This window comes from Coptis chinensis, chromosome 1 (genome assembly GCF_015680905.1).
Source record: "Coptis chinensis isolate HL-2020 chromosome 1, ASM1568090v1, whole genome shotgun sequence".
In the NCBI taxonomy this organism is placed as follows: Eukaryota; Viridiplantae; Streptophyta; class Magnoliopsida; order Ranunculales; family Ranunculaceae; genus Coptis; species Coptis chinensis.
In genome coordinates this window covers 21,004,687-21,028,993 of record NC_141456.1, presented here as the reverse complement: position 1 = coordinate 21,028,993, position 24,307 = coordinate 21,004,687, and the positions used below count along the sequence as shown (strand labels likewise).

Sequence of the window (24,307 nt, the reverse complement as noted above, 5' to 3'; positions counted from 1 at the left end):
AACTAAAAGTTGGCTCAAAACGTGCGCGAGCACGTGCATGATGCTAGTACTAGTAATGAAAAGAATTTATCGAAGCAAGAACAAAGAACCCGAAAAAACAACAAGTGAAATAATCGAGATAAAATGGGCATATGTGGAGTCGACTATCCGAAAAGCAATAGAAAAAGAAAACGTGCCGTACATAATGAATGGCTCGAAAAATACTTTAAGTGTGACCGAAACACAGAAAAATTCAGATAATATGATAAAGCGGTGTTAATGAGTGGGTATGGGTTAACTAGTATTACCCCCCACTAGATCAGCCAATTCGGATCCCCCTAATGGCCAATTAGGGTCTCCCTCCTAAATACACGGACAATTTGGATTGACTATTAAATTTCAAGTCAAGTAAATGAAAATTACACAAATGCTCTCATTATTTTCGAAAAACAAATATTCTATTTTAATTAGGTGGGGGCAATTGTGTTATTTTCATCCATTTGACTTAAAAGTTAACCGTCAAACCAAGTTGACCGTGTGTTTGGGGGGAGACCCTAATTTCCAATCTAGTGGGGGGAAATCCTAATTGGCTCATCTAGCGGGGGGGGGATAATACTACTTAACCCTTAATGATTTTCGACAGCATGAAACAGGTATGTTAGTATTTGTTATCAGTTACCTTAAAATTTTGGTTAAGTCTAAAAGACTGACGAAAAAATTTGTATTTTTGTCGTAGGTTGAAACGGCGGAATTACGAGCAAAAGATATTGACGAAAAATTTCGAGCGGAAAGATCTCAATGCTTTAGAAAAAATAACGAAACTGAAGAAAGTTTCAATTCACTCGGAAAGATTCGCTTAGAAAAATCGGCTCAATGTTAAGAAAATAATGAATTCGGAAGATAGTTAACCGAAAGCGTTAAGCGAAGCAAATGTAGATTTCGAAGAATAAAGAAAACGAAGATTTAATCGAGCGACCGTAGGACAATTGACAGAGACTTTAATAGAAACGGGATATCAACTAGAACGTGAAAAGATGAATTACAAAGATTTGTATGAGTTGCCTATGCGAAAAAGTGGTAAGAAACCATTGGATTTTCCCAAACCAATGATTATGTGAATGTAATACCATAGAGCTAAAAATTCTGTTGATGAAAAATAAAAATGAAGTATGAGTTTTGGTATTGAATATTGTTGTGGCGTCAGAGAACATACCTGCGGAAAACTGACGGTATTATTGATTTATGTAGTTGAAATGAAAAAGAACGAGACGCCCCCATGTAGAGAAAAACTCCCCCAATGCTAACTTATCTTAACAAAATTAGATTAAGCGAGCGTAAAAAGCGTTCAAACTTAGACTGACGAAGCTAAACGTGATAACTTAGTCAGATTTTGTCATAGCGATAGTAACGTACTAAGCGAGCGTAAAAACGATCAAACTTAGACTGTCGAAGCTAAACGTTATAACTTCGTCAAATTTTGTCGTAGTGAAAGTAACGAATAGACTGACGAAGCTAAGCGTGGTAACTTTGCCAGATTTTGTCGTAGTGATAGTAACGAACTAAGCGAGCGTAAAAGCGTTCAAACTTAGATTGACGAAGCTAAACGTGATAACTTCGTCAGATTTTGTCGTAGTGATAGTAACGAACTAAGCGAGCGTAAAAGCGTTCAAACTTAGACTGTCGCAGCTAAACGTGGTATCCTCGTCAGATGTTGTCGTAGCGATAGTAACAAGCATTCAAACTTAGACTGGCGAAGCTAAACGTGGTAATCTCGTCAGATTTTGTCGTAGCGATAGTAATGAACTAAGCGAGCGTAAAAGCGTTCAAACTTAGACTGACGAAGCTAAACGTGGCAATTCCGTCATATTTTGTCGTTGCAATAGTAACGAACTAAGCGAGCGTAAAAGCATTCAAACTTAGACTGAAAAAGCTAAACGTAAAAGTGTTGAGAGGCAACTCGCCAACATGAAATTTTACATACATACCTTAACAAAAGACTAGCAATTCTTTTGGAAATAAAAAGAGAAGTGCAATTGAACGATGAAACTTGAAAGACCAATTTTTCACAAAAACTGTGTTGTTTTTTCATGTGGTATGTGTGCAACTCATTTTGACTGATGAGTTGGTTCTTAGCATGTTAGCTATATTTGATTTCGGAAACATCACACAAATGCACTTGAAGGACTAATTATGCACACAGAAATGAGTTGTTTTGTCTTGTGGCGGTATGCATGCGGCTCCCTTTTGACTTATGAATTGGTTATTATCATTTTGTAAGGGAAACAGTGTTTTGAATACAATCATCCAATCTCAACCATGGACCAAAATATCGCGGATATATTTGATATATTATCAATATATATCGGTATTTTGGTACACCGACATTGATATTTCCGACATATATCCACCGAATATAGAATTTTTTTCCAATATATATCGGAATTTATGATATAAAATTTTATATCGCCGATATATCCGATATTTACAATATATATCGGTTGATTTTTTGACCATTTTTTAATATAAATCCGATATTTCTAATATATTTCCGATATTATATTTTCGATATATTTGATATTTCCGATATTTTAAATAGTTTGGACTGGTCACCAAAAAAATAGATATATCGATATATATTGGTTTTTGAGTACACCGATATATTCATCGATATCGATATTTTGGGCCTTGATCTCAACATACCTTCCTTTGCATTTCTCCTCTCCTCGTAGTCTTCTACTCTAGCTCTTGATATTCTCAATTCATATACCGCACAGCAGTACAACACATCCCACAATGTCGACTAACACAGCATCTTGATATTCTCATTGTGATACTCTTTCTTTATGCACTCATTATCTGTGTTGTCCTTTTTTGGCCTACTCGATCAAGAAGCTTATGATTATGGACTTTACAAGAATTTATTTCACATTTGTTACTTGTTATGTTTGTCTCCTTCGGACTTCGGTTACATACTTACATATTTATCTTCATACGACTGGAGCTTTTGAGAAGGGATTTGGGGTGGTATATATCGACCATTGCTTTGCATTGCCAGATTCGTTTGCGTTTACATCACATTGGAGCAGGATATAGGTTTTTGTTTTAGGATCCGTTGATATCCTTAGATATATATTATAGCTATACTCTCTTGGCTCTATTTTTCGAGCCTTCACAGAGTATCTAATATTTGCAAAACACTAAAACAAATTACGGAAAAATAGGAGACACAAACTTAATTGCTAAAAATAGTCTCCCAAAAAACTGAAACACTTGACCAATTACAGGAAAATAGGCTCTTACTAAAGTTTCCATTCTTTTTTTCACTCGAACAAATTCATAAAGAAAAAAAATATATAACCCCAAAGCAGTAGACAAATGATGATGATTATGTCTGCACTGAAAGTTAAAGAGAAGTCTTCACTGCCCTAAAGTTTGATATTGGAAATATATTATAGCTATACTCTCTTGGCTCTATTTTTCGAGCCTTCACAGAGTATCCAATATTTGCAAAACACTAAAACAAATTACGGAAAAATAGGAGACACAACCTAAATTGCTAAAAGTAGTCTCCCAAAAAACTGAAACACTTGACCAATTACAGGAAAATAGGCTCTTACTAAAGTTTCCCTTCTTTGTCTCCCAAAAAACTGAAACACTTGACCAATTACAGGAAAATAGGCCCTTACTAAAGTTTTCCTTCTTTTTTTCACTCGAACAAATTCGTAAAGAAAAAAAATATATAACCCTAAAGCAGCAGACAAATGATGATGATTATTTATGCACCGAAGGTTAAAGAAAAGTCTTCACTGTCCTAAAGTTTGATATTGGAAACTCGGTTGAGGATTGCCGACGCAGTCACCTATCTACACTTGCCAACTCCAAAACCATCATCTATAGGCACATTTCATTTTCTTGGACCAATATTTTGGCACAAAATTGTCTGATTTTGTTCTTTCTGGATCGATTCCATATGGAGAAAGACATGTAGATACACAAGTCGTAGGTATTTTTGGATTTATTGCGCCTGAATGCATAGCTATAGGGAGGTATACAAAGAAGAGTGATGGTTTCAGCGAATTTATTCTAACAAATGCAAGCAAACACACCTTTAAAGTTTGAGGTGCCCTCATCTTTAATTACTTTGGCCTCTGTATTCTCGCACCCTGATCCTTCAAAGTTTCCAGAACTCTTTAAGCCAACATTAATTTGTAGGCAACTTTGTAGTACCAGCAAAGGTAAAAAGCAAAACAATTTTATGGGCAGCCTCAAGACATGATGGAAACCATCCTCTATGAAAGGAAAGGCTTAAGCTCCTGAATTGTATTAATACATAGATCTAAATGCAGACAAACAAAACAAAATCCTTCTACATAGTCTAATTATAACTGTAATAAGGAGAAAAACAGACAACATGTTTTTTTTGAACCTAAGTTCAACTAATTCAATCAAGGCCCCTGGTGAGGTGCGGGAAAAGAGACAACATGCACACACTTTAGTGGGAATAGACACCTCATTTATGCACATTTTCTTGACAACATGCCACTTGCTCCATCACATTATTTACTCTATTTTATAAATACACCATGACTCACAGTAATTAGAACCAGTCTGTGGATACAGGTAGTCATGACTTAAAGGTAGAAACAATTTATTTACTGTTAAATGTTAATAAACACTTTGCTCCACCCTAGCTATTTGAGATATTTAGCATTGTATATCAAAAGGGGCACAATTATAGCATAGTGTAGGCACATACATACCTAAGAACACACAACGCTTTTGACACATGCCCTTACAAAAGTTATACGTATATGAACAATAACTCCTAAAGTTTGAATTCGTGGGACTTTAGTTGTAATAAGCCTATTCATCATCTCTTCTATGATCAATAGTTCAATAATTTGCCCATGCATATTTTCCTTAAGTGTGCAGTGCATGTTGAACTTAATAATGCGCAACAACCAGAGTGTGATTTGTACGTATCTTTTGATTATGGAGTCAGAACATTTGAAGAAGGCTTTGCTTGAACAGTAAAATGGGCTTGCTTGATGACATTTTTTATAGCGGAAGCCAATAATACCCGTCTACTAGAATCTACTGATAAATACATCCAACGACAACGTAACCACCAAACATATTTACTTTAGTTAAAATGAGCTGAACAATGCATATGGTTCACGTTATCAATACGAATTAGAAGTACAATAGTAACCAACCAACTTTGATATATTTTTTTTCCCGATAATACCACCTGCCCAACTGTGATATTGCAATTGAAAAGTTCAAAACTTCATAGTGAAGTAAAATATCATGTCCATTGTAATGGAGGATGTAACCTTAACTTATTTTAGAAAGTAATACAAGTGGGGATCTACCTAATCCCAACATCTTTTCCAAAAAAAAAAAAAAATCATGTCCATTACTAAAACACCATGCCAATATTTTGAATTGCATTCTAACGTAAACAAACTCATGATCTACGTACCTAGTTTCAATTGGTCAAGATTTTACCTAGAACTTACAAAATTCATCATAGATATTTAATGAATTTATTATCTACATTGAGGAAAAGATGCAACTATGGATATAATAAGAATTATCCTTTTTAACCATTAAATAAAAATATATATATAATGCCGTTAATTCTTAATTATATTATTAGCATTCAATTACAATTTTTATATCAAAAAATGTAGATAGAAATCTTTGATGATCCTATAAAGTGAATCAAGTATAATTTTTTTTAATGCTAAGTTTGCAAGGCCACTATAGAAGAATCAATAAGATAATTAACGGGAAATCAAAAACTCAATGCAAATGTATTGAAAGAATAACTAACGAGAAATTGGAAACTGGATGAAACTACGTTGACCTAACCTCAAATAATCATTAACGAGAATGAGAAACTTAATGCAAATGCATTGAACTAAGCTAAAAGAATAATTAACGGGAAATCGAAAATAGATGCAACTGTATTGAAATAATCTCAAAGAATAATTAACGAAAAATCGGAAACTAAAAGCAAATGCATTGAACTAACCTAAAAGAATAATTAATAAGAAATCGAAAACTGGATGCAACTGCATTTACATAACCTCACAAAATAATTAATAAAAATCGAAAACTGAATGCAAAGGCATTGACCTAACCTCAAAGAATAATTAACGAGAATCATAAATTGGATGCAAATGCATTTTAAACTCAAAAAATAAGTAACAGGAAATCGAAAAATTGATGCAACTGCATTGAACTAACCTCAAAAAAGAATAACTAACGAGAAATAAAAAAAATAATGGATACAACTGCATTGAATTAACCCCAAAAATAATAATTACAAGAAATCGTAAACCGGTGCAACTTTGTTGAACTAATCTCAAATAATAATTAACAGAAAATTGAAAGAATAACTAATGTGAAATCGAAAACTGATGCAACTACTTTGAATTAACCCAAAGAAAAATTAATAGAAAATCAGAAACTAGATGCAAATGTATTAAATTAACCTCAAAGAATAATTAATTAACTAAAAGACTGAAATTGGATACAAATGTTTTGAACTAACCTCAAAGAATAATAATTAACATGAAATAGGAAACTGGATGCAAATTCATTAAACTAACCTCAAAGAATAATAATTAACGAAAAATCGGAAATTGTATGCAAATGCATTGAACTAACCTTAAAAAATAAATCGGAAATTGTATGTGAATGCGTATAAAGTTGTGTACATCGAACGCTCAGCAAAAAAAATGGATATGTTGGTAATGTATGTTTTCTCTCCGACAACTGAGAAGTGGACGAAACATTACTTAACTGTGGAACCTTGTATTAACGGCTCCCTTTGGTCTGTTCGTTATCTCTTCTTTGATGGTTCACTTTATACTCTTTCCATCTCTGGTCATTTATTGAAATTCGATCTCCAACTATCATGTTGTCGTGCTATTGAACTTCCTCACGTAGTGGTCGAAGCTGCTTCCATTGGGTGTTTAGGGGTGTCTCAGGGTAGTCTCCATTATTCTTGGAGTGATGGTCAAAGCTCGATGACAATGAGGGTTTGGATGCTCAAAGTTGATGAATGGGTGTTACCATCTGTCTCCAATACTTTTACAAACATCCACTCTGCAGTAACTTTTCTAGTGCTTCGTGTTTTTCTGTTTTTGGATTTCATCCGACTTCAGATATCCTTTTTGTTGGAAATTTCGGGGGAATATTTTGTTATGATCCGTGCTTGAACAGATTGGAGAGCATTTGTAGATCAGCGCAAGACAAACCTATGTATAGGATTCCGGATTTTGTTTTTCTGTTCTCAGTAAACTTGACTCCTCTAGACACGTCAAAATGGATTCTTGGTGAATGAAGCCTGAAGTCAGCTGGTAGAGCCAAATCGAAGAATCAACTGGTAGACCCAAAACTGTTTTCCTTCTTTGGTTTTCTTTCTAGCTCTATGTTGTCTTACTTAAAATTCTTATGTTTTACCATTTCCTACTTGCAGTTCATTTTCAGTGATGTGCAATATGATTATGATGTCTCTATTCTACGCTTTCTATTTTAGAATTTTGTTGTTGTTGAAGTTCTGATCTCATCATTGTTTGGTTTCTGATGAAAGATTCAAATATTGTTTTTTAAGTTCACATTTTTGTTGCCACAGTCTTTTTATATTTCAATATCTATATTTGAGAGGATTTTGGATTGATTATGGGTATAAGCTTTGTAATAATTGTTTCAATATATGGAAACCTAAACCATTAACTATAATAGATAGTTGAGTAGCTTGAGTCACTGAGGGTATAATCAATAAGAAATCACTTTTAGTTGTAAATTCCCAATGAAGGTTTCAGTTGTAACTTGTAAATCCCGCTCCAAAGGAACCACCCAACTACAAGCTTTTAGTTGTAAAAAACCAAAATAAGGTGTTAGTTGTAACTTGTAATTGCCACTCAAAAGGAACAACCCGACTATTGGTGGAAAATGAGAGGTCACCTTATTCGAGGTAGTACTACTTTTCTTATGTTGATCCCTAATGAAAACAGATGGGAACTCTACTTTTGATTACAGATCATTGCCTTCTTGATGATTTGTTGAATAAACATTTCTTATCAGTAAAAGCTTTAGCCGCCAGAATAATATCAATCTAGCCTAGTGTCGTAACTGAGGCCCATATGGCTTTTGAGGAAGGGGAAGATTGTCAGATATCTTGACAGTGTGTTGGTTTCCCACGAAAGGGTTGATCTAAGAAACAAGGAGTGCAACATAGGCCTTTCATGTCAGATGAATTTTTCTCCAGAGCCTAATACCAAATGAGCAGGAGATCTGTAGATCACATGTTGCTAAGGTGGGTTTTGGTGTAAAGTGGAAGGAGTGGATTACATCAAGGCTTTCACATACGTCTTTCTCAAACTCCATAAAAGGCTTCAGTACTCGTGTTCTTAAATGCTGGAGGGTTTTAGTGGAGGTCCTATAATGTTTCCACTGTACGATGGTTGCAGTGAATTTTACATAGAAACTGTAGTAAGTAGAGTCCCTCATCAAGCATTCTGGCAGTCCCAACATATATATTTTGCTAGTGCTAGGATATGTGGACTTAGAAGTTTTGAATAAAATTCACATCCAAATCAGCCTTCATGTCCTTCAGCTGGCTGGGTTTTGTTCACCTTTTCTTCTGTACTTGGACTATATGATATTTAAGGAGTAAACAATACTGTAATTGAAAAGGTTAACCCAGTCAAATAATGTTTGGATGAATTAGGCTGACTTGTTAGGGTTTGGTGGTATTTTAGAGTAAAGAACTACCGCTATCCTGGGATCTTATGTCATTTGATTATCCTGTATGCGAGCAGGAGGTGCGTGTATGAGATGTCTCAGTCTGACTGTGGTGAGCTAGTGAATGTTAGGATGGGGCTAATGTTGTGGAAGCGGTTGAAGACTTAGTTCCAACTAGGAATGCATGATTGTTTTTTTTCTGCCTTTCTGGTAAAGAATGATGATAATAGTTAACAAGTTCTTGAATCATGAGTGACAATGTTGATGCCCTCATTCTACATCAGTGGCGTTTGTTGCTATGTAGCTGAGGATGCCTCTGGGCTATTAATGTCACGAAAGTGGAAGTGAATGAGAGCAGGTCAAGAAAGAAGGTTATGGCAGACTGAACCAAACTATTGGAGTTTTATTCATATTGTTCTCCAATCTGAATTGGAGTTTAAAATAGTTTTAAGAGTTCAGGAATATTTTGTCTCATATCATTGTTTATTTCTTGGAACTTGTCTGTTATTCGTTCTGAGATATTTGGTCCTCCAATAAATTAGCTATAATTCCATATTCTCTGTTCGTACACCATCTAGTGATTCAGATTTTAGACTTGAGGAATCGACGTACTCCTTGTTATGAAGTGAATACTCTATTACTCTGTATGCATGCCTGTTATATTTGATGGATGAGCAAAAAGTTCTTCAGGGGCTGATATTGTGGAATGTGATCTTGTCTATGTTTCCAGTTTCAGTTGAACCATAATGGTTAAAATCGGTTTTTGCCGTTCTGTAGTAGGCCTTCTCATCTTACATTATCAGTTATGCTTTTAAAGAAATATAACAAGAAAACATAAACAAAAACCAATTATGTTCGAAAGAAGGGAAGGAGAAAAATTATGTGGACTTTGAGTGCTATTTCCTTGATGGAAAAACTTTACTTTTGTATGAAGTTGTTTTTTGTTGATTTGCTTAAGTTTGCGGGTGGTGGTTTAATTAAGCTCCTTCTCATGCAGGAAAGGACAGGTTTTCAGTAGACTGAGTATATGTGGGGACTTGCCTATGCAAAGACGTGGTGGATAGTTGGTTAGCTTGGCTATTAAATTGTGGAATTTCCATAATTCTCTGGAATTAATGGCGCTTTGATTTGTAGAATTGTTCTAGGCTCCTAGCAATCTATCCACCGCAACTTAGGGGTTCCGTGGGCTGGAATTTACATTATTAGCGAGAACTGCACTTTAAGTGTTATTTAACAGTGGGATGATATTTTCTCTTTTGCAGATGGGATGATATTTTCTCTTTTGCAAGTGGCTTAAAACACCAGCAGACCAAGTTGAAGCATATGTACAGATGACATCACCAAACATGAAAAGTACAAGTCCAATTCGAGTAATACGAGCGCATGAAGAAGGTAGCACTCTCTCTCCTCTCCTAAGTTCTTCTCTTCTGGTAAAATCCTCATCCGAGTTCAGAAGAGGAATGACCTACATCGATTTAATCAAGTCATAATGATTGTTTAATACCGTCAGATCCAGTCTAAAATCTTTCTGTTGGGAGTGAATTAACCCTTTCTTGGTTTGCGATATCGTGATAATTATGGTAATTTTGTGGGTCTCGAGGAGGATAAATATAATAACATGCAGATTCTAGCTGCTACACCAGTTTTACAAGTAAAACACTTACAAGTTGGTTATACTTGGAGAGATTTAATCATGTTTTGGATGCATGCGTATCGATTTTGGAGTTTTTTCATCTATAAAGAGAGAAGGATTAAGGAAATAACTCCACTATCAACTCATCTAGCCATTATATCTTTATATCCCAATATGGCTTCCTCTTCTAAAGGAAAGGGTGTGCAATCTGAAGCCACTATCCCTCCAATTGAAAAAATTTCTGCAGCGTTTGAAAAAAAGATTTATTTACCTCCAAAACCTGCTCCAACGGTTACCTTAACTACATAGATGAAGGACAAGATCAAGGAATTCAACCAGCTGAGTTTGGTGGGTCGGGTGTTGCAATCAAGACTCAATTTCAAATCGGTAAAACAAGGACTGGAGAGTTTGTGGCCGAAGCAAGCAATATCAAAAATTCGAATGATGAATAATGATGTTTTCCAGATTTGGGTAACAAGTCAAGATATGATGACTTTTCTTATAAAGGAGCAACCTTGGGTGATTTCTAATACTATATTCCAAATTGTTCCATGGGAAGATTATAATGAGAATCCGGATACTATTTTTGATAAAGTTGTTATATGGATGCATATGAGATATTCGTGGTACCTGGAATTATTGAAGTGAATCTGGAAGAGGCTGGCTTTGCTCAAGATAATATCAAGGTTATTGAGATGTGTTTCGACCAAATATGATCAAAACACTAAGTAGTAACGAAAGAGGTGAAGAACATAGAAAAGTAGTGAAAAGGCGATGGCGATTGAGTGAATGATGAGACTGTACCTTGCGGTTGCCTACGTACCCAAATTATCACTGGGATCAAATCTCAATAACATAGTTCTTTATGAGAAATAGTTTAGTATTTATATAGGAGTAGAGATTTCTTGTAGCTCAAGTAATTGTAATAGAATATAACTCTCAACTGATAATTATCTGTTTGATAAGAAACGAATCTGGACATCAATCAATGTACATTAGTGGCAAGCCATATGGCTAAGGTTCAGCCTTAGACACATGAGTTAATGGGCATGTACATTAATCTATGGTATTGCAAATTGGGTTTTAACCCTATTGATTAAACAAATAAAGTGGAGACTCCTACCAATAGACGTTTGCCACGTAGGTGGGGGTCGAAACACCGCCCCCTCTTTGACATGCGAACAAAGTTCACATGACAAAGAAGAGAAGAAAATTCAAGGAAAAAAAACAGAATGTATAACAAAGTGTCGTGTGAAAGTAAACGATATGAAAATGGAATGTCGAGAAAAATGCCTGAAATATTGTGTGTTAAATAATTTTAAATTAATTTATATGAGGTTGCAATGTAATTAATTGATAGAGGGTGAAGCGAAAATGAAAATAAATGACACAAAAAATCGATACAGAAAACCAATTTTTAACTAGGATTTGCCGACCTTAGCATTAATAAAAAAAAGAATCTAGTCAAGAACTCAAGATAGTGGTTGGGCTGTAGTGGCAGACCCACTAGTTAGTGAACAAGGTTCGAGTCTCCATATTGTCAAATTGAAAGAGATAAAGACAAAAATTGAAAGAGATAAAGACAAAAATTGATAAGCACATGCAATCCGATTGGATAAGGTACGAATTTAAATCGGAGGAAGTGATAAGACAGTGAAGCAATAGATTCAGACCCTTTATCCGTGGTCTATCCATCCCTTCTTTTGGGTAGTCTTGAGACGGTAACACAATGTGAGAAAATCAATAGCCGAAGAAGAGGAAGATTTCTTTGATGATCAAAATAAATTTTCAGTAGAATTCAATGATGCATGACAATGAACAGGTGTTATCAGGATTCTTGTGGAGAAACCAACCGAGGTTGGAAGTAATAAAAAAGATTGAGTGCGAGAACGAGAAATTCGTTGAAGAGATGATGGTGGAACTACTTGCTGCTGCTTTTTTTTTTTTTAGCAAGTAGAAACGACTATTATACGGGTGAAAGATTTCGACGAAAAGTCTACAAAGAAAAGTGTCGAGCGGAGAAAATTTTCGCTCAGAAATTTGACGTAATGTGAATTTTCACCGCTCGGAGAAACGGTGGTATTACAAGCAAAATATATTTACAAAGAGTCAATGAATAAGAGTTTTGCGCAAAAAAGTACTAATTAATGCCGTAGAAAAATTAAAGAAGCTGACATAAGTTTCGTTGAGAAAGATCGGCTCAATGTTTTAGAAAAAATAGCGAAGCTGTCGGAAAGATTTTCTCAGAAAAAGCAGCTCAATGCCTTAGAAAAAATAATGAAACTGTTGGAAAGGTTCAATTCGCTCAGAAAGATTTGTTCAAAAAAATCAGCTCAATGCCTTAGAAAAAATAATGAAATTGTCGAAAATTGTCGCTCGGAAAGTTTCGCTTAGAAAGATCAGCACAATGCCTTAGGAAAAATAATAAAGCTGTCAAAAAATTTCACTTGAAAAATTTCTCGTAGAAAGATCGGCAGAATGCCTTAAAAAAAAACGAAGCTGTCAAAAATTTTCTCTCGGAAAGTTTCTCGTAGAAAGATCGGCATAATGGCTTAGAAAAAATAATGAAGCTGACGAAAATTGTCGCTAGGAAAATTTCTCATAGAAAGATCGGTACAATGCCTTAGAAAAAATAATGAAGTTGACGAAAATTTTCGCTCGGAAAATTTCTCGTAGAAAGATCGGCACAATGTCTTAGAAAAAATAATGAAGCTGACGAAAATTGTCGCTAGGAAAATTTCTCATAGAAAGATCGGTACAATGCCTTAGAAAAAATAATGAAGTTGATGAAAATTTTCGCTCAGAAAATTTCTCGTAGAAAGATCGGCACAATGTCTTAGAAAAAATAATGAAGTTGACGAAAATTTTCGCTCGGAAAATTTCTCGTAGAAAGATCGACAAAATGCCTTAGAAAAAAGGACTTGCGCGCGAGCGAGAAAAATAAAAGAACCGGATTATAAAGGAAAGAATGATAGAGAATGTCGGGGTGACTATTCGAAAAGCGATGGCTAAAGAAAAAGTGTTGTTCACCGTGGATGAGCTCGAAAAATACTTTAAGCGGTGTCAATGATTGTGGACAGCATTAAACAGGTATGTTAGTATTTTTTATTAGTTATCTTAAAACTTTGGTTAAGTCTGAAAGACTGATGAAAAAATTTGTATTTTTGTCGCAAGTTGAAACGGAGGAATTACGAGCAAAAGATATTGACGAAAAATTTTGACTGGAAAGATCTCAATGCCTTAGAAAAAATAAAGAAGCTGAAGAAAGGTTTTGCTCAGGGTGATCGCACCGCAATGCCGTAGAAAAAATAAAGAAGTCAGAGAAACTTTTCGCTCAGAAAAATCGACGAAAAGTGTCTCTCAGAAATATCGCTCCAATGCCTTAACAACAAATAATGAAGGGACGGAAAGTTTCGTTGAAAAAGAGCGGCGCAATGCCTTAGAAAAAATAATGAATGCGGAAGATAGTTAACCGAAAGTGCTAAGCGAAGTGAATGCAAATTTCGAAGAAGAAAACGAAGATTTAATCGAGCGACCGTAAGACAAATTGACAGAGATAAATGATTAGGTAATTGTATGAATGTAATACCATAGAGCTAAAACTTATTTTGATGAAAAATAAAAATAAAGTATGGGTTTGCTACTGAATATTGTTGTTGTGACAGATAACATATCTGCAGAAAACTGACAATGTTGTTGATTTATATAGTTGAAATGAAATAGAACGAGACGCCCCATGTAGAGAAAAACGCCCCCAATGCTAACTTAACTCGGCAAAATTAGACTAAGCGAGTGTAAAAACGTTCAAACTTCGACTGACAAAAAGAAACGCGGTGACTTAGTCGGATATTGTCGTAGTGATAGTAACGGACTAAGCGAGCGTAAAAACGTTAAAACTTAGACTGACGAAGTTAAACGTGGTAACTTCGTCAAATTTTGTCGTAGCGATAGTAACGAACTAAGTGAGCGTAAAAGCGTTCAAACTTAGACTAACGAAGCTAAATGTGGTAACTTCGTCAGATTTTGTCGTAGCGATAGTAACGAACTAAGCGAGCGTAAAAGCATTCAAACTTAGGCCGACAAAGCTAAACGCGAAAACTTCGTCAGATTTTGTTGTAAATGATAATAACGAACTAAGCGGCGTAAAAGCGTTCAAACTTAGACTGACGAAGCTAAAACGTGGTAACTTCGTCAAGTTTTTTCGTAGCGATAGTAACGAACTAAGTGAGCGTAAAAGCGTTCAAACTTAGACTGACGAAGCTAAATGTTGTAATTTCGTCAGGTTTTTTTTGTAGCGATAGTAACGAACTAAGCGAGCGTAAAAGCATTCAAACTTAGACTGACGAAGCTAAACGTGGTAACTTCATCAGATTTTGTCGTAGCGATAGTAACGAACTAAGCGAGCGTAAAAGCGTTCAAACTTAGATTGATGAAGCTAAACGTGATAACTTCGTCAGATTTTTGTCGTAGCGATAGTAACGAACTAAGCGAGTGTAAAAACGTTCAAACTTAGACTGACGAAGCTAAATGTGGTAACTTCGTCAGATTTTTTCATAGCGATAATAAGGTTGAGATGGAAACATAATTATACCATTAGAACTAACAGAGTGTTGTCCATTTTTTCGTTCAGTTTCTCTATCGAATAAAGGATGGTATGGTGACGAGAAATTGTGACTAATCGTAAAAGCAAAACAAAATTGTCAAATATCGTCGACGACATATTATTTGCCATTGTAAGAAGTCAACGATGCTGGAATACCAAAACGGCAAATAATGTCACGCCATAAGAAATTTTTAATGTCTAAAGCATGGATCGGGGCTTCCGCTCACTTAGTAAAATAATTTATTACGACGAGCAATAAACGAGCACTGTCAGGGGATGTCGAAAATAAACCAACAATGTCAAGGCCCTATTTCGCAAATAACCAAGGTTTATGGATTGGATGACGCTTCGTCGCGGGAAGTTTGACCCATATCATCTATCATGTTTTTGACAAGGCACACACTTCTCGGACAAATGCTTAACATCCTTTGACATGTATAGCCACCAATACTATTGGGTCATTGCTATGTGAGCGAGACTTCACCCCTGAGAGTGTTGTTCACATAGTCCTGAATGAATTTCTTTGAGGCCTAGTAAATCGTTCATTCTGCCCAAACAACAAAGGATGGGATTGAGACTTGTGCTGCTGCGATAGAGTTTTTGGTCATCAGGAATTCCGGAGCATCATTAGCTACATGATCGTCGTCGGTAGATACCGAGACATTATCAATGTCAAGCTCGTTGGAATCATCTGACAGCATAAGTGGTTAATCCAGTGTTGTCGTGACAGCGATGACTTGATTTTCCACAGATAAGTATGCAATAGAATCAGGATGCCTTACATTATAACGCTGATACGACACAATACTGATAGATGCAAAATTTCATGCAATTCATTGAATTAAGTCAAGATAAATGACCGGTCTATCATCGCGAGTCACATATTATCATTCAAAGTGGCTAGCGACTAACTTAGAATAATTAATCGTAATTTAGTTGCCCCAACTGAAGAGCTGTGCGTATACCGCAAATGACAATGTCGTACTCGACCATATTATTTGAAGCGTCAAAGCCCAAACGTAAAGACCTTCTCAATTATGTCTTTATTTAGCTTCAAGATGACAAAACCAATATTGGAGCCAGACTTATTATGCGAACTATCGGTGTAAATCTAGCAATCAGCTGATATATCCGATAAGTATTTCAAGTTATCGCCCCCGGATGGTAATGACAATTAGGGATCGACGTGTTCCTCATCAAGTAATGCGTTCGACATAGGAATATCATCAATAAGAAAATCAGCCACTAGCGAAACCAAAGTTTGTCTCTTTTTAACTGTATGAGTGGCAGAGATAATGTTGTAAGCGCTAAGGTAACTTGTCTATTCTATGACTCGATCCGTAGATATTGTGAAAAAACTTACACAGCGGATATTCGATCAGTAGAAACTTCGACTATTCCTTCCTTGAAAGAAGCTGAAGACGTCTAACAACATGAAATAAGGTCAATGCAATTTTTTCAATGCAAGAATGCATCCATTCAGCTAATATAAGAGTCTTACTAACAAATAATATGAGACGACAACATCATGTTTGCGATGATCGTCAGCAATTGCATCGAGACCTTGAGCTCTTCTAGTATTCGTCATAACTTTTGTAGAACGTGATCGAGGGTATTGAATAAGAACAACAGACGGTGCTAATTATGTTTCGATCAAATATGATCAAAACACTAAGTAGTGACGAAAGAGATGAAGAACATAGAAAAGTAGTGAAAAGGCGATGGCGATTAAGTGAATAATGAGACTGTACCTTGCAGTTGCCTACGTACCCAAATTATCACTGGGATCAAGTCTCAAGAACGTAGTTCTTTATTAGAAATAGTTTAGTATTTATATAGGAGTAGAGATTTCTTGTAGCTCAAGTAATTGTAATAGAATATAACTCTCAACTGATAATTATCTCTTTGATAAGAAACAAATCTGGACATCAATCAATGTACATTAGTGGCAAGTCATATGGCTAAGGTTCAGCCTTAGACACATGAGTTAATGGGCATGTACATTGATCCATGGTATTGCAAATTAGGTTTTAGCCATGTTGATTAAACGAATAAAGTGGAGACTTCTACCAATGGATGTTTGCCACGTAGGTGGGGGTCGAAATAAGATGTATAAGGCTGTTGATAAGGAGGAAGCCATTGCTAGAGCAAAGGTACTATTGGATGTGACAGAACAAGTACCACCTGGGTTGATGTTACCCATGGAGGTGGATGGCACTCTATGGATTCAGTTCGGTTATGAGAATATACCAACTTTCTACTTTAAATGTGGATTTATTGGTCATTCTTATTCTTCTTGCTCTTTGTCTGATCCTGAAAGACCATCGGGGGACCTGCATGTTGATAAAACAGAAAAGTTTGAACTTTATAACCCAAGAACCAGACTTTTTAAAAAAAGTCATGAACCATAGAGCTAATCATAAAATTAGCTTTGATCCTAATGAGGGGGTAGAGTCCTTCATTGCTCAGCAGATTATGCGGTTAGCTGAACATAATCAGTTTTTATCGTTATCAGCTAAGCATCATCCTACTCCACCTCACATTTATACTAAACACTTCCTTGAACCCCAGAATACACATACTGTGCATGTTGGCACCAATGTAAGAGCTCCTTTGATTATAGAAGATGCTTCACCTGATCAACATGATAAACATATGCCAGAGATTACAGGGACTTGGAAAACTGATTTTCATGATCATAATACGCTCTCTTCTAATATGGTGTTAAATCAAGTTATTCAGGAAAAAAATAACTATCAAGGCCCAATGCACATGGAGCCACCTATGGGATCTAATGCCTTCTTACAGTTTGTGGAACCTGAATCTTAGCTTTTCCATTTTGCACAGTGTAATGATGATGGCGAGCATAAGAATTCTGAAGATGTTTGTGAGGTCAGCACTTTACCAAGGGACTTGCATGTAAATGTTGGAGTTGCAGCGTTGGCGCCTGGAATGAGTTATTTCAAGAGATTGGAGGTTAAATGTGAGGACTTTTCGGCAGCTCAGAATTTAAGATTAATGGCTACTGGAGAGGAAACTGATGAGGCTTTTCTAACTGATCGTGTAGATAGGAGGAAGACCCCAATACAATGTAATGTTTTGGAGAAGTCAACTGCTTCAAATGCCTCTTCACAGTATTGTCCTCTCCCGACTAAGAAACGTGTTAAGAGGATGGCAAGGGTGGCTAGCCGTAAACAGCCACCAGGTGCACCATGAGTATTTTATACTGGAACTGTCGAGGATTTGGTCTCGACTCGACGGTTATGTGCTTGAAAGATCACATCAGAAATGAGAGACCAGGGTTTATTTTTTTGTGTGAAACTAAAGCTGGTTGGTTTAAATCTAATAAGATTATTAGGAAGTTAGGTGTATATAAGTCGTTCATTGTACCAGCAAGGGGTTTATCTAGAGGTCTTTGGCTTTTATGGGATAGTGATATTGATGTCCAAGTCTTGTATTCGGATCAATGGATTATCCATGCAGTTATTAATGAAAGTAATGGTGTTGTATGGTATTTGTTTGGGATTTATGCAAGTACTAAAGCTCATTTTAAATCCGAGTTTCGGGATATGTTAAAAAAACAAATTCGCGACTGTTAACTTAGAACCATGGATGTGTATGGGAGACTATAATGATATTAGTCATTATGAGGAGAAACGTGGTGGACGACCATGTACTGGTAGTAAAATGTAGCAGTTCAATAAGATGTTGCATGACTGTTCTTTCATGGACATGGGATTTAGTGGGCAAATGTTTACCTGGAGCAATAATCAAAAAGGTCTGAATAAGGTTTTGAAAAGGCTAGACAGGGCTGTTTGTAACCCTAACTGGAGAATACTGTTTCCTAATGCTTGTGTTCACCATATTGCAAACAAGGAATCGGATCATAAGATATTATGTATCAAGCTGAACCCCCATATGAAATGGTTACGAAAACCTTTTCGATTCGAGCAGATGTGATTAACTAATGTATCTTGTAAGAAAGTTATTGAATAAGGGATGGATGGGAGTTTTCAAGGTTCTGCTTCATTCTCTTTTTGCAGACATCTTGCTTTCTATAGGAAGTTATTAAGGAGTTGGAATGTTAAGACCTTCGGCCACTTGGATCACAAATTAAAGCAGATTAAAAGTCAGATTCAGGAATTGGAAGATAAACTTAATTCAACTGATCATACCACTGCCTTATGGGAGAATTTATTGGATGCCGAGATGAAACTTTTACAACATCATGACTTAATTCTGAGGCAGCAACATTTGCATTGGGGACAGAAGGCAGGGTATGATTGGGATCATAAGGGTGACCTTGATACAAAATTCTTCCATGCAACAGTGTCAAAAAGAAGAACCAGATCGATCCAATATCAAAAGTATTCATGATGGCTATGGTAAGATTCTCACTTCGTGGGATGACATTGATGAACATTTACAAGGCTACTTCTCTGATTTGTTTGCCTCTGATGAACCAAGTTCTACTTCTAACTTTTTAGAAGCAATCCCTCTCAATCTGATTTCGAATGAAGATAATATTTCTCTGTTGAAGCCTGTTTACACATGACAAGATTTTTCGCACCTTAAAATCTATTGGATCTTTGAAGTCTCCAGGCCCTGATGGTTTTAATGCTTTGTTCTATAAGCATTTTTGGGACATTGTTGGTCCTAAGGTTGTAAGTGTTGTTACCCAGTTTTTTAATCATGGTTCATTCGTTAGGGAAATTAATCATACGAATATTGTATTAATTCCTAAAAATGTTAATCCTACTGCTGCTGAGCATTTCAGGCCTATTAGTCTCACTAATGTGATCTATCGGATAATTACAAAGATTATGGTGAACAGAATGAGGCCTATTCTGCAATCTATCATCAGTCCATTTCAGAGTGCTTTCTTACCTGGTAGGTCTATCCAAGATAATGTGTTGATAGCACATGAAGCTTTCCACTTCATTGAAGGCAAAAGGAATCGTAAAAAGAACTTCTATGTTTTAAAGTTTGATATGAAGAAAGCATACGACAGGCTCGAATGGAAGTTTATAGAAAATGTCTTGATTAGATGTGGCTTTCACCAAACATGGGTGGATCGAATCTTGTTCTGCATTTCACCACCATCCTTTTCCATTCTGCTTAATGGATCACCTTATGGTTTCTTCAGACCGTCAAGGGGCATTCGTCAGGGAGACCCTATCTCACCATATATCTTCATTTTGTGTGATGAGGCTCTATCACGACAGTTTCAATATGCACAGGCTAATGGGAATATTCAAGGGATTAGAGTGGCCAGATCTTCTCCAGTTCTATCGCATCTTATGTATGTGGATGATTTATTGGTTTTCTTAAAAGCCGATGTGGCGGTTGCTTCTGAGTTACAGAGAATTCTGGAACAGTATGAACATGTTTCTGGTCAGAGTATTAATAGAGATAAATCCCAACTGATTCATAACAACCACTTGTAGACGGAACTGGTGACTATTCTTCGGGTGATTCATCAAGCTCAAACGGCAACAACCTTTCCCACCTACTTAGGTGTTCCTGCTGTTATTGGAAGAGCTAATCAGGAGTATTTCAAACCTTTGATTAAAAGGTTCCAAGATCGACTTGCGGGCTGGAAATCCTCTATTATATCTCGAGGAGGTAGACTCACGTTGGTTAATTCCATCTTAACTGCGCTTCCAGTCTACATTATGTCATGTATTCGATTGCCTGTTTATATCATTGAAGATCTTGACCGGTACAGGAAAGCCTTTCTGTGGAATCATGAGAAAGGTCAAAACAAGCTTCATTATTTTTCGTGGGAACTTGCTTGTAAACCAAAATATTCTGGTGGACTTGGGATTAAAGATTTAGAAATTCAGAATATTTCTCTACTTGGCAAAAAATCTTGGGAGCTTATCTCGCCCACTTCTATGTGGGCAAAATGCATGAAAGAAAAATACTTTCCAAGGACTGATTTTATGAGAGCAAAATGTCCGAGGTCAGCATCTAAGATTTGGAAAACTATTATGAAGCTTAAACCTCTTCTTGAAATGGGTATCCGTTGGCATGTGGGCGATGGTCTTGCGATTCGAGCGTGGCTTGATTCATGGGTGCCTGACACACCTTCCCCTTTGCATTTGCAGCCTAGTAATTGCATCCTAAATCATGTCAGTGATTTCATTGAACCGATTACCCGAACGTGGAAGGTGGAGGAGATTCGAAGTTATTGGTCTCCGGAATATGCTGCTCGTATTCTCTCAATACCTTTATCTATTCATCCTCATCCAGACTATAGAATATGGGCCCCTGATAAATATGGTCGTTACTCGGTTAAATCGACGTATCTTAAAGTGCACCAATGGTTAGATAATGACAACGATCAAACTGATCCTATATTTAAGAAAATCTGGAGGGTTACAATTCCTTACAAAATTAGATTTTTCTTATGGCAATGTATACAGGAGGTGGTGCCAACTGCTGATTTTCTCGCAACGAAAGGCATTAATGTAAACACGTCATGTTCTCTTTGTGAACATGGTAATGATTATAAGGAACATATATTCATTGGATGTCCATTTGCTAGAGCTGTGTGGTTTGGTGTTGGTATTTTCCCACAACATATCGATAACAATTTTGCTGCTTGGGTTAGGAGATCGAATGATGGCAGTTGCGTTACAACACGGGGATGCGGATTGGTGCTTATCGATTATGAATGCTGTTATCTGGAATATATGGCTAGCTCGAAATAAATCTAGATTTGAGGATGCCACGGTGTCACCTATTCATTATATGATGCAGGCCAAAAAGTTAGTGGAGAATATGTGGCGCGAGGACAACGGTGAGGTAATGTCAGCAGCTTCGTCAATGGAAAAGTGTATGAGGTGGGTGTCCCTTAGATGGATACCACCACCTGTTGGTGTGTTAAAGTTAAACATTGATGGATCATCTAGAGGAAATCCAGGTGCTGCAGGAGCTGGTTGTGTTCTCAGAGATTGGGAAGGAAGATTTATCTTTGGTTTGGCAGTACCGATTTTACATGCATCCACTATTATGGCAGAAGCGAGAGCACTATACTTTGGCTTGAGGATTTTATCGTTTCTACATCTAAATGGGGTTCGTGTTCTAGTGGAAACGGATTCAAAGTTCATTAATCATTGCATTAAGCGGTCATCACTTGATATACCTTGGGAGGTGCTTCATGTTATTCAAGATTGGTCACATTTATTCACTTCAATGGAATGTACTGAACTTATATGGAATTACAGGGAAACTAACTTTGTGGCTGACGCATTCGCCAATTTTGCATCTGATCGTGCTAAGGATGGTTCTTGGTTATCGAATCCAATGGGTATGAAAGTGAATGCTCCAACAGGATTATTAGAATTGCTTGACGATGTTTTTTTCTTTTGGTGGTTGAAACCGCCAAACTTTGTATGTAATCTACTGTTGCATGATCTTACTGCTTCTTGTACAGAACGGTTTATTCCGCAATAATAACTAGCAATTACCAAAAAAAAGTGGCTTAAACAATCTTTGTACTCTTTCTTTCGATAGAATAATATGAAACCTTTGAATTATCTAAACTCCTCCCAGCCTCTCTCTTGTAGCTGTTGCTTCGAGTATGAAATGTTGTAACTTGGTACTTTGTCCTTGAGTATGAAAATACACTGCTCAAAAGTTTAGGGGTTCCGGGAAGAGATAATACATACGAGCTGAGCAACTCACCTGCTACTTCAGATTCCATTTCAATTCAATTCAACACCAATGAAGTTTTCCCCCAAAAGTCTTTCCCAAATTTTGATCTTCACACCTGTTCTCCCTTTTAACCTCTTCACTCTCGTTCTTTCACGAGTCTAATAAAACCAGCTTTATCCCTTTTTTTTTGGGAATGTATGCTACTTTCCTATTTCTTATGTAATTGTAGTTCAGTGGCGAAGTATATAATGCTCTTTGAATTCGAAATCCTGTCTGATTCTGATTCTTATAAACGTGTTTTGAATCAGAAAAGGTGTGGTACAACTGCCTCTCTTTAAATTTTGTAGCTCATATATATGTTATAGTCCTGCACTCCTGCCCGCCATCCAAATCTATAGCATAATTTATTGAAGAAGCGATGCATGTCCAGCATATTATATTGCGCAGGTTTCGTCAATGGTGGGTGCTAGGACTACATAAAGAATTTATGAGCAAATAGAATTTTTTCTTATCAGGTAAAACCTACATACAAATTAGTCTTATCTGTTGTAGAGTATGTGCACTCGAGGTTGCTCACATGGTACATATTAGATCATTCACATGGCGTTCAATGTACTTCAGTGGTTGAGTGCATTCTATATCGGAGGAAAGTGGGGAAACTGGTGTAGCGTACCCACAACTAATTCTTATAGGCATGTCTAGGATTTATTATGAATAGAAGAATTTATAGGCATGTCTAGGATTTATTATGAATAGAAGAATTGGTATGGTTTTAATTTGTTGACTTTTACCTAACTAACTCACGAGTTTAGGCTGTGTACTAATTATTATGAAAAGCTCATATATCACAGCCCAATGGGAACTATTATTAGGCAGTCTTTTAAACTTCACGTACGCCCACAAAGAATGACGTGCAAAAGAGTTGTCATAACACACAGCCCAATGGGAACTATTATTAGGCAGTCTTTTAAACTTCACGTACGCCCACAAAGAATGACGTGCAAAAGAGTTGTCATAACACACAGCCCAATGGGAACTATTATTATGCAGTCTTTTAAACTTCACGTACGCCCACAAAGAATGACGTGCAAAAGAGTTGTCATAACACCTATAACTAAAGCTTCGTAAGTCAATTTTGCAAGAGTTTGGGGTTTTGTTTACTGTTACATTCATATCATATAATTGGGTATCTAATCTAGCTTGATCCTTGCAGTCAATATTATATTTAGCACCGAATTATGGAGAAAACTACTAGAGTATAAGAATATCAATCCTACTACTCACTCTCAAGTTTCTTTGTCCCTGCTGTAAATATCGATAAGTTTTGAAACTTGATTCGTTCAGTTTGCTCCCCTTTCTCCACCTCTCTTGCAGATTTGTAGCTGTCGGAAGGCTTTGTGGTCAAACACTCAAACCTCTGTAAGTTCTACTCGATTTTGTACCATTTTGTAAGTTCACTATTGTACGTAGATGAACTTATATCTTTTCCATCAAACCATACAAACCATTACTGGAAATGGGGATTTTGCTTGAACGACACCTAGACTTATTAGACACACACGGATTGATAAAGTATGCATTGGAGCATTGAAATATAGAATACACTTGATCTTAATAAATGCGTGCCTCTAATAGTCAAGAGAGTTCAATTTGCTCTGCCCACACAACTC

At 36.4% G+C, this 24,307-nt stretch overlaps 1 protein-coding gene across 2 annotated transcripts; it reads left to right on the top strand.

Annotated features, from left to right (window-relative positions):
* The first annotated feature begins 6,625 nt into the window (after positions 1-6,625).
* LOC147522829 (uncharacterized) lies at positions 6,626-18,520 on the top strand. 2 transcript variants are annotated; one of them, XR_015214854.1, is made up of 3 exons: positions 6,626-7,378; positions 9,737-13,462; positions 13,547-14,484. XR_015214854.1 is itself a non-coding variant. In XM_086595220.1 (3 exons), exons 2-3 carry the CDS (start codon positions 10,123-10,125, stop codon positions 18,189-18,191), a joined length of 378 nt encoding a protein of 125 aa, XP_086451346.1. In that variant the 5' UTR covers positions 6,626-7,378; positions 9,737-10,122; the 3' UTR covers positions 18,192-18,520. The 2 variants fall into 2 exon arrangements, 1 of the variants encoding a protein (XP_086451346.1); XM_086595220.1 differs by lacking the exon at positions 13,547-14,484 and adding an exon at positions 17,823-18,520 and having other exon boundaries at positions 9,737-10,131.
* The last annotated feature ends 5,787 nt before the right edge of the window (positions 18,521-24,307 follow it).